This window comes from Cololabis saira, chromosome 2 (genome assembly GCF_033807715.1).
Source record: "Cololabis saira isolate AMF1-May2022 chromosome 2, fColSai1.1, whole genome shotgun sequence".
Classification (NCBI taxonomy): Eukaryota; Metazoa; Chordata; class Actinopteri; order Beloniformes; family Belonidae; genus Cololabis; species Cololabis saira.
In genome coordinates, this window is record NC_084588.1 from 30,542,413 (window position 1) to 30,553,685 (window position 11,273).

The 11,273-nt window shown below is 39.5% G+C and overlaps 1 protein-coding gene across 1 annotated transcript; it reads left to right on the forward strand.

Moving 5' to 3' along the window:
- The first annotated feature begins 450 nt into the window (after nt 1-450).
- btbd10b (BTB (POZ) domain containing 10b) lies at nt 451-8,389 on the forward strand. Its single transcript, XM_061743087.1, has 9 exons — nt 451-515; nt 861-1,002; nt 3,456-3,643; nt 3,829-4,144; nt 4,340-4,442; nt 5,195-5,315; nt 6,013-6,210; nt 6,320-6,430; nt 7,349-8,389. Exons 2-9 carry the CDS (start codon nt 908-910, stop codon nt 7,675-7,677), a joined length of 1,461 nt encoding a protein of 486 aa, XP_061599071.1. The 5' UTR covers nt 451-515; nt 861-907; the 3' UTR covers nt 7,678-8,389.
- Nucleotides 8,390-11,273: the final 2,884 nt, after the last annotated feature.

Here is an 11,273-nt window from a genome sequence, read left to right on the forward strand (position 1 = left end):
GCAGGAACTACAGATCTCCAGCAGATGGCAGCAGTGCCACTTTTATGATTTAGAGCAAAGAATAACAAAAATAAGGCCATCGCTTCATACCCTTTTAAGGAGAAAAATGAAAAATATATCTACCAGCCGTTGAAAACCGTCGGTTCTAGTTAATTATGAATTCATTTGACGCTTCTTCTGATGAAACGTTCATAAGCAGTAGGTGCGGGAGATACGACGGTTAAACGCCTAGTTAAAGTTAAGGCTGATTTATGGTTCCGCGTTACACCAACGCAGAGCCTACGGCGTAGGGTACGCGGCGACGAGCAACGCGTTCGTGTGCGTCGCTGCGCACCTTATGGCGTAGGCTCTGCGTCGATGTAACGCGGAACCATGAATCAGCCTTTATTCGACGGTGGGCGGTGTCATTACGTGATTACGTCACGGGTTGTGACGTGCTACGTCACCGTGGTAAGTGTTTTGAAAGGAGACGGCCGGCTAGCTGACGGATTACAGCGGAACACCTAGTAACATAGGTAGCTATTCAACACATACACCGCTTTGCCATATCTACCTACAATACCAGACGACGTATCTCAGAACCGTCGTGGCAGCTCCAATGGTTTGCGACTCATTTGAGGAGGAATGGATTAATATAATTTAAATGTACAGCGAGCAGAGCCGGCTAGTGTTAGCGAGCTAAGCGTGCTAAGCGACCACATTCTGATATGATTACAGCTAGAGCGGTGTGACGCCGTGGACATGAGTGTATTTACATGATCACGGGCAGGACACGTGTATTAGGTTCACATTGTGCTGTGTGGCTGGCATGCGTGGCCATGGGACCCACTAACTTGTTGATTTTGATCTCTGCTGACCAGATGATGAAGGCTGAAACATCCAGACTGGACTCCCACTTACACGGGTGATGGCCGGACGTCTGCAGTCATATGATAGTAGCTTGAGTGACACCGAAAACTGGGAAAGCAAAGCAACCGGCCGAAGCCTCTGTGAGCTTTCCAGGTGAGCCGAGATGGGAGGGATGTTTTACAAGAACATCCCGGGGAGTTCGTCTTGCAGAGGGATTTAGACTGGATTTTAACCCTTGTGCTGTCTTTGGGTCAAAATGATCCAATTCTTCTATCCTTCTTTCCCCCTGCCATGCTCTCTCCTTCCTTCTTCCCTTCCTCTTTTCCTCCTTTTTTACCCTCCTTTACTCCTTTTTCTACCTACCTCCCTTCCGTCATTTGTTCCTTTATTACCTTCTTTGCTTTTCCTTCCTTCTTTCCTTATTTTATCCATTCATTCCTCCCTCCCTTCTTTCCTTTTCTCCCTTTTTCCTTTCTTTCTCCCTTCCTTCCATCTTTTCTCCCTTCCTTACTCCCTTTCCTACTTCCTTCCTTCTTTTCTCCTTTCTTCCTTACTTCCTTCTTTCCTCCCTTCCATTTTTTCTCCCTTCCTTACTCCCTTTCCTACTTCCTTCCTTCCTTCTTTTCTCCTTTCTTCCTTACTTCCTTCCTTCCTTCTTTTCTCCCTTCACCCTCCCTTGACCCGATGACAGCACAAGGGTTAAGAGTCTGCACATCTTTCACCTGCAGGGTAGAAAGTCTTAATTAAAAATATGACGTATTAAAGGCAAGGCAAGTTTATTTGTATAGCACAATTCAACACAAGGTAATTCAAAGTGCTTTACATCGACATTAAAAGCGGCAAGACACAATTAAACAGTAAATAACAAATAAAATGAGATAAAATTATGAGAAAAGAAGGTAAAATAATAAAAAGCACAAGTTGCTGAAAACTAAGGGCAGTAGAGTACCGCAGGTACACATCTCATTCGCGGTTTTCAGAGAGTATTTAATTTAAGAATATGCTTAAATGAAATAAAATGATAAGAGAAGAGTTAAAATAATAAAAAGCACAAGTTGTTAAGTACAGCAGGTAAGTATTTAATTTAGGAGTACACTTAAGTAAACAGTAATGTTTTTAGTCCTGATCTAAAGGAGCTGACAGTTGGAGCAGACCTCAGGTCTACAGGAAGTTTGTTCCACCGGTGAGGAGCAGAATAACTGAACGCTGCCTCACCTTGCTTGGTTCTTGTTCTTGGGACACACAATACTACCGGTGAAGTCTTATCTGTCAGATTGATTTTTTTTTGGCAATCAAAAGATTATATATTGATATAAACTATACTTGGTGTCCACAAAAAATTGCATTTATGTTTAAGTACACTACTGACATGTTTTAGATGCACATTTTAGGATACTACAGAGGTTTCAACTGGTCCAAGTAAAATACACATTGGTGCATTCAAACCAAGAATAGGTATGTGGACTAACAAGTTATCCAAAGGGCTTTTTCTCTGGTTACACGCTCCAGAAGTGACATAATGGCCAACTAGTGGGTGTGTTGGTTATGTTGTCTGGACCAGTCACTATAGAGTTTCATAGTTGATTTCCTTCAGGCTAAAAACGGCTCCTGATCTGAGATAAGAGCAAAGAAAAAGAAAAAAAAGATCCCGTAAAACCAGTTCAGTGAACTAAAATAGGCTGTAGATCCTGCAGCCTGTTGTAAATTGAAGAACTTCCTAATAGTGCAAATAAGTATGAAAAAGTTCCTACAATCTAGGTCAGTTTTCTGTCTGGTCTCAGACTGAGATTGCTCCAGTGACACGATTGATGGATCTGAGTGACTAAGCACTCATTATGTTTACATGCACAGTTTACCTTTCTTTGTCCCAGTGTTTTGCTTAACGTTTTTCAGCTTATTTCCATTGGCTTCTTCAATACTTCTGGGTCAAAACCTAGGGCAAGAACTGTGGCACATGTCCAGAGTACATAGCCCAGATTCAGCCAAGTTGTACATTTTACAGGCAGGGATTACCCTGATTTTAACTGAACTATCTGGGTGTGTTTCTCCAGCTTTGAAGTTTGACTTCAGTCAGACAAAGAAACATACATTTTAAAATTTGATTTCAGCCTGATTAATGCAATAATTTGGTGTTTTTTTTTTTGCTGAATGTCATCAATACACTAATTATCACCCCACAAAATCACATTTCTTTTTCATCTAATTGAATTAATAGTTTGATTACTGATTATCCGTCAAACATAATTTACTTTTTCTGTCTCTATCAGCTTATTTTTATTACTAAAGTGAGGTAAAACTAATTTTTGTTTGTGCCAGATCAGGGTATATTACAAGTTGTGTTTTACAGTCATATAGGAAGGTATCAGAATGTACTTTATCCAGCTGTTGTGTGTTTGCAAGGGTTCTTGAGGAATCTTGTCAGAGCAAATGTCTCCTCTGTTACAGTAATATTTGACACCCCTCATAGATAGACCTGCATATTAAAGTTGACCTGATGTTGCCGCAGATATTTAGATTCTATAATCTCAGAACTTTACAACTGTGAAACTTTCCCCGAGCCTTGAAAAAGAGAGAGGAATATAACATACGTTTCTGTCTCATATCAGTCAGGCAAGTGAATCTATAGAGGAGGAATACAAGAAGATGAGCCTGCATGGTGCTAGTGGGGGCTGTGAGCGCTCACGTGACCGCCGTCGTTCAAGCGATCGCTCAAGGGACTCCTCACACGAGAGAGAAGGCCAACTCACCCCCTGCATTCGGAACGTCACGTCACCTACCCGCCAACACAACAGTGGTGAGTAGGAACTCAATATGAGCGCCATTTTAAAATTAAGCAGTTCTTGTTTCTAGTTCTGTACTATTAAGACAAATAATCTTCAATTTTTTGGACGAATGCAAAACTTCCCAATAAACTCCAACTGCTAATGTTTGTAAACTATTTAGTTATATACGGTCTTTAATGTGCGTGTGTGTGTCCAGACCGCGAGCGAGATGGTGGCCCGTCATCGAGGCCCAGTAGTCCACGGCCCCAGAGAATCTCACCCAGCGGTTCCAGCAGCAGTGGGGCGGTGAGCAGTCGCAACAGTAGCCTGTCCAGTGCCGAAGGCACCTTAAAAAGCTTGGGAGCTGGAGAAATGGTATTCGTGTATGAAAATCCAAAGGAAGGTGGTGCCAGTGCCACTGTTGGAAGCAGGAACATTCGGACCTCTGAACGAGTTACTCTGATTGTGGACAACACGCGTTTTGTAGTTGATCCTTCCATCTTCACTGCGCAGCCCAATACCATGCTGGGAAGGTACAGTACACTTTGGTCCTCATTATTGTGTGTCTTGTTGTAATGGCTTCAGTGATAAGATATTTTTACAATTTATGTCATACAGGCCCAGTTTTAAATTCAGTTTTTACTCGTGCTGTGTTGTCTGGATTTTAGAGTTCTGACAATTATGTGTTTTAGGATGGAAGAAAATGACCTTAAATTTCTTCATTTTAGAATGTTTGGATCTGGAAGAGAGCATAATTTCACTCGGCCCAACGAGAAAGGGGAATATGAAGTAGCCGAGGGCATTAGCTCAACAGTTTTTCGAGCAATTCTGGTGAGTTTCTGTCAAGGTTTTCTTTATGTACATTATATTAACAATGTACAAAAATAAAAAGGACTCAAAAAGCTGAGACAACTCAGAACGGATATTGTATGCTTCATGCCCCTAAAGTACTCTCGACATAAACTGTGGTTTTGCAGTAAATATCTGGATTTTTAATGTTAAGCAGCGTATTTAACAACAGAACCCTTTAATCAAGGTGATAGTTTTATCGGGGAAGCTTGTCTTGTTCCATCTTTGAAATGGATATGGTACCGTTCCGTAGTCCAATTCATCTTAGATCAGTCAGAAACTAAGTTTAGGAAAGAGATAAAAAGAAACGTTCAACTTTGATACATCAAGTACAAATACAGTTGACAAACACCTTTTTTATAAACTTTTTTTTTTAGTCTAAAAGAAATTGTGTAGTGTAGAGTACTGAAAATTGATTTGCTTTTATATAAACAGTAATCTATTGAATCCCTTTTCCTGACCTTTGCCTGTCAAAAACCCACATAGTGATGGCTAAACAGAATGTAATGAATAATTTCTGTAACTTTTTTTATCCTAAATGTTTGGATTAGATATTAGATTACTCAACCAGAGGCAGATAATGTTGAGTTCATTTTGTAGTTTTTTTTTTTCTTTTTTTAATGCTTTCAGATCAAGCACTTGACTTTTTATTCCTTTTTTATGTATTTGATAAGTTAATAGATCAACAGTGTTTGAAATTACTGCCTTCTTTGTGATTTCTGCCTAATTGACAGGATTACTACAAATCTGGGATAATCCGTTGTCCAGATGGAATCTCCATCCCTGAGTTGCGGGAGGCGTGTGACTATCTATGCATCTCCTTCGACTATAGCACCATTAAATGCAGAGACCTTAGTGAGTATTTTTTCATGGTGAACCTGTTTATGTTACACATTGACAACTGCAGTTTGAGTGGTGCTTTATGACTCACACTCTTAAACCTCCTAAATCATGATCATTCCTTCAGCTAATAGCACATAATAACATCAAATAAGAATCCATCAGTATTCTTTTTAGACCCTGATAAAGAGATTTACTTTTCTATAATGTTTATGGTGACTGAAAGTATTTTATAGTTTTTGGTGCAGCGTCTGTGGAAGAGTGCCCGACTATAAAGGCTGCAGTGCTTAGACAGCATTCAGGCTGCTTTTGTTCAGCGCTGCTGGAAGTTTTACAACAGTGCTTCAGTTGGCTGGTACGCAGATGTTGCTGACATGGAAGCAAAGCTACTACTTTTGTCAGTACAAACACAATTTGCTTCCTGGAGTATCATCAGTAGAGATACAGTTCTGCTGCTAAACTTGTACTCGGAGACACGGGCAGTTAATGGCACAAGTTAAGGTTTTTCTGTTATCTAGGCTTTTTTCCAGGACAGAATTTTAAAATTGTACTCAAAACCCTTACATATATACCAACATTGTGAGGAAATATGATTTCTGAGGCTTCAGTAGACAACATACCTCTGTCTGCAGTTATTCTCTTAGGTTTCATGGTTAGTAGTTCAGAGCACTGTCATAAATGTGATCACATTTCGTACATCCATTATTAACAGGTGCCCTGATGCATGAGCTGTCCAATGATGGAGCGCGGCATCAGTTTGAGTTTTACCTCGAAGAAATGGTTCTGCCTTTGATGGTGACCAGTGCTCAGAGTGGAGAGAGGGAGTGTCACATCGTAGTCCTTACTGATGATGATGTGGTGGATTGGGATGAAGAATATCCACCGCAAATGGGGGAAGAGTATTCACAGAGTGAGTAACTGTTAATACAGAAAACAGACACATGGGTCTGTGCATACTCTATCATATTTGCTCGTCTATTTGTTTTGCATAAACAATCCTGCTTTTGTTTTTCTTGCAGTCATTTACAGCACAAAACTGTACAGATTTTTTAAGTATATTGAGAACCGAGATGTTGCCAAATCAGTTTTAAAGGAGAGAGGACTGAAGAAAATAAGACTGGGCATTGAAGGTACGCTAAACTTCCCAATAACAATTTATTTTCTTTATTTTAAATAATTTTATCAACAAGGGTTAATGAAGTGTTTAGATACTTTAGTGTCCATTGTATCGACAGTACAGTTTCTTTGATAGATTTGAGGGTTTTTGTGTACAGTAATCCCTCAGTTTTCGCGGGGGTTACGTTCCAAAAAGAACCCGTGATAGCTGAAATCTGCGAAGTAGCAACCTTTTTTTTTTTTTTTTAATTTTAAATTTTTAAATACAATTATACAAGGCTTCAAATTGCGGAGATCAGCCCCGCCCCACCGAGACCCGAGTAATTGGATTTGAACAAGAGTAAATGAAAAATGATTATGAAAAAAATACAATAAGTTCAGTAGGACAAATCGTGACTGGCGCGTATTTCCCTGCTGTTCTGACGGCCGCTGCATCCTGACTCCGCTCTGTAGCGTCTTTTTCTTCTAAAGCCCGCGGTGCAGGTGTTTTTTTTGAGAGAAGAACATAGTTACGGGTAGTTGTTGTCGCTCTTTTTTTCTTCTGGGCAAAAAGATTCTTATAAACCGACATGCCACCATTGATTATATTTGAGAACTGTAATGAACGATTCATCAAAGGGTCCGATTCTTGAGCTGCTCGCTGAAGTTCATTGGCCATTATCAGCATTGTTGCTAAGCAACCAACGTTATTGACGCAGGAAGTGAAGAAGCAGGGAGACGGTTTAGCCAATCAGAATGCAGAACCCGATGCACAATGCAAATCCGTGAAGCAGCGAGACCGTGAAAGGTGAACCGCGTTATAGCGAGGGATTACTGTATCAGACAAAAACATAAATGTACAATAAAGTAGTGCTATTTTTGGACAGAGTTGCTTCTCTGGCAGCTGACAAGAATAGTAAACAGTAAAAGTTAATGCTGTATGCGGCCAACAGGTTACCCAACATATAAGGAGAAAGTGAAGAAAAGGCCAGGAGGTCGTCCAGAGGTCATTTACAACTACGTCCAGAGGCCCTTCATCCGCATGTCTTGGGAAAAAGAGGAGGGCAAAAGTCGCCACGTGGACTTCCAGTGCGTTAAGTCCAAATCCATCACCAACCTGGCCGCGGCAGCTGCAGACATCCCCCAAGACCAGCTGGTGGTGATGCACCCCGGCCCACAAGTGGATGAACTGGACATCCTCCCCAACCACCCGCCCAGTGGGAATCACTACAACAACTACAGCAACGAGCCTGATCCTGATGCACCTTCACCTGCTGTGTGAGGATCCTCCGGTCCTCCTTCAATGCCTCTGCCCCTCTCCTACTCTTCTAGTTCTACTCCCAGCATGCTGCAGCATGGAGCGCCAGGGGCACCATAACCATATTGCCTTGACACCTCCTTTGCAGCCTTAGAGCCTCAAGAACCAGGATGACTAGAAAAGGAAACACGAGAAAATCAAGACTGATTTAAAAGGAAATGTTCACCGTTTTTCATTTTGTTTTTTTACTTGACCAAAGGAATTTTATTTTTGTTTGGAAAAAGAAATCTGTAAGACATTTAGTATTAACATTATTATTATTATTTACATTGTTATTGTACCTTAATTTGATGGGTTTGGCTGAGCACTGTTGTGGTGTCACTGTTTTCTCCCAGGTTTCGTTTCACTGATAATTTTGATTTTCATTCTCTCGGGTGGTCTACTAAATGTGCTTTGATGGGAAAAACAGACTTGCAGAAAGAGGAAGACTGACCTGGTTATGGAGAAATTCAGTTATCAAGACATGGTGTCATCTTCTCCAATCAAACTCCTCACAGATGTCTTTAACTCTTGTAATGGGATGTGTAGTCTTTGGCTGGATCTGATATGTGATGTTATGCTCCTCCCACAGCCGAGATATTCAGCAAAGCACAGGCTGTTGTGGTCAGAGTCATTTTGTGCAAAGCTTGAAATTGTTATTTAAAAACGAAACATTAAATCATCAATTAAAAGGTTAAAAATGTGTATATTCAATGCTTTTATCAATACAAATACAAAAATCCACACTACTTATTTTTAAAGTTTGACATGGTGTGGAAAAGGATTTTACTTACTCTAAATGTTCCACAATTGTTTATTTACATAGTGTTTAGAGGATAAAGTGACTACTCCAATGTTTCAGCTAGACTTTTGGGGAGGTGTCAAAGCAAATTAGAAAAAAATGAGAAACATTACACACTATCGCACAAGACACGTGTCTTTATTAAAACACCCTCATCTAAAACTTATATCTAAAGTTTTACAGGACACCACATACCTGTCTTAATTCTAAGACGTGAAGGAAAACCAATATGAGAAGCTGACACATTGATCATGAAACAGTTTCGTATGTGCTGCAATTTCCTACTTATTAATGTTGACTTATACTCCGAACACAGCAGCTTATCAGCCTCATTCAGTTATTGCAAAATCAATCAGTTGTTTGTGATAAATCAAATCTTGCAAGCTCACAAGGTCAATAACTTTATCAAATATACAATCCATACAGTAGATACACTTAATATATAAGGGAAATGTAGGATTTACATGAAAAAATATATATGCAGTACAGACCAAAAGTTTGGACACACCTTCTCATTCAAACAAATAGGGAAGTGTGTCCAAACCTCTGGTCTTTACTGTATATATTTTTGCCTTACATGTGCGCTTATATTTGGTCCTCTTGTTAAGATGATGAAAATATATTCATGACTCTTTGTAACATGATACATGTTGCAAATCCCAGTTTGATAATGTGAAAACTAAAATCTCAGTAAAAAAAAACATCTAAATGATTCATGTCAGTAGAAATTGTATTTTTATTATACCTGTGATTCTGTTCAGAGATTTCTCAGCCTTTTGGTGTGTAAATGTGGAACAACTGAGACAAGAACAGCAGCAAAGACTGAGCCACCATGTACCATAGGCACAATTTGTAAACAAAAGCGCAGATAGTGTCATGTAGCATGATGTTCAGTTTTTTAAGTTACTGTTTTTAGCTAACTTGGACGTTTCTGCACTTGAACAGAAGGACTGCTTCTAGCCACTTCCATTAAGAGAGTAGGATCAGGTGGGAAGAGAAGATGCCTTGTGGGTAAACAAAACATGCCTGGAGAAGAGGCCAAAAATTACATTCCAATGCTATGGGTTCCCTCTGTCATATAATCTACTATAATATGAAACGAGAAATAAAATAGATCATTGACAGCAAAAGTAAAACGGCAATAAAATAATAAAAAATTTAAAAACCCTCTTGCCATTTGCAAATAAAAACAGAGGCTACAAATGTAAGATGTTGTTCTGGGTCTGGTTGGTCTGAATGTGCCTGATTACATGGTGGCAGAACATCAGTGACGTCCCGGCCTTTCTTCATGGAGCTTGGTGTCCACAAATGACGGGTCAAAACCAAACTTACAGATTGCTCCATGTCAGCCTGAAGCTGCATTGTAGAAAAATGTTTAAAAACAGTCCTAATAACGTTTTTGTTTTTAATGTCCAAAAGAGGGTATCAATATCTTTTATTTGGATCGATGTTTTGTTTTTTTTCTTTTTAATACATTAACATGGGATGTTTTTAGACTGCTCCCTTGACTGATAATAAATGTTTTGGCATTGCATACACTTTTTTAAAAGGATACCAAAATGATTATGCAACATAATTAAAGCCAAATGAGGATTTAAAAGCACTGAAAAGAAAATTTAAATTCTAAATGAGCGTGACTGTTATTAGACAAGAAACGAGGTGGTCTCTTAATGCCATAACTTCTTCCCACCACAAGTTGGCAGTAGAGCTCAACAAACTGATTTAACAACAAACTCCCCACGCAACTAACACAGTGCACAACTTGTTTGTATGTGGACTTTTTCTTTAAAAATCACTAGTCACTAGTCATTATTGTTAACAACTAAACTAACCAGTTTTACTCTGGTGCTGAGGTTCTGATATTAATCAACAGGCTTTTAATGATAGTTCCCAAATAAATACCACAGATTTTGAATTCTGGTGACTGGTAAGTAATATCAAATTTCACACTTGCGATGTTTATACTGTTTCAAACTAAAACGCTTCTCGCTTTCACCTCATAAGATCATGGTGGTGAAATCAGACTCCAACAAGGCAGGTCTACGACGTTTATTTTAGAGTTATAAAACAGATGTGAGGATCCTCCAGCAGGTTGTGGAGGTTGACCTCTGTTCTGACCACATGCATCCAAATGTTAATTTTGTGTTGTTACGGTTACGTCAATCACAACTAGGACTACTTTGAGTTACAGGAAAGCAGAAGAAGAAAAAAAAGCCTTGGGCTCATTTGTGGAATCACATACGATGTTGATGAGGAATGATTTTCTCACCTGCACGAGTGTAACTAATATACGATTGTGTTTCGTACTTCCATAACCATGGTTGTTGTTTTTTATATTACCTCTTTAAAGTGATGTTAAATATAGATTTGCATACGGAAAGTTTCTTTGGCCATTTAGTCAAAGATGCAGGGTGGCCTTGTTGTATTTTAGTTTTAGTTGCTGTGTGACGACAGCTTTGTGCTTTCTCTCCGATTCTTATGCAATAACCCCTGAAACACTGAAGATAAGTAAACCAGCGATTTGTATTCCACTTCCAAAAAATAAGATGTAAAGACATCTTGAGAGCACTTAGATTAGATATGAGGACATATTTGATATATGCAGACTACAGTTCTTAGACATTACAGTGTAAATGGGTCGGGATGAATAATCTTCTTGCACAGTTACAGTTTACGAGTCAGACTTCATTGGGAGATACGGGTCACCAGGTTCAGAGCCATTCATCGTATTACTGAGCTGAAAGGTCCATGTTCCCCTGCTCTCCCTCTGCCATCAGAC

What these genes read in the sequence shown, in the direction of transcription:
- btbd10b (XM_061743087.1), top strand. Translation starts at nt 908, where the DNA reads ATGGCCGGACGTCTGCAGTCATATGATAGTAGCTTGAGTGACACCGAA. An exon ending in CAGTTTTTCGAGCAATTCTG is followed by an intron (nt 4,443 to 5,194) that starts GTGAGTTTCTGT and finishes CCTAATTGACAG; the next exon opens with GATTACTACAAATCTGGGAT. An exon ending in AATAAGACTGGGCATTGAAG is followed by an intron (nt 6,431 to 7,348) that starts GTACGCTAAACT and finishes TGCGGCCAACAG; the next exon opens with GTTACCCAACATATAAGGAG.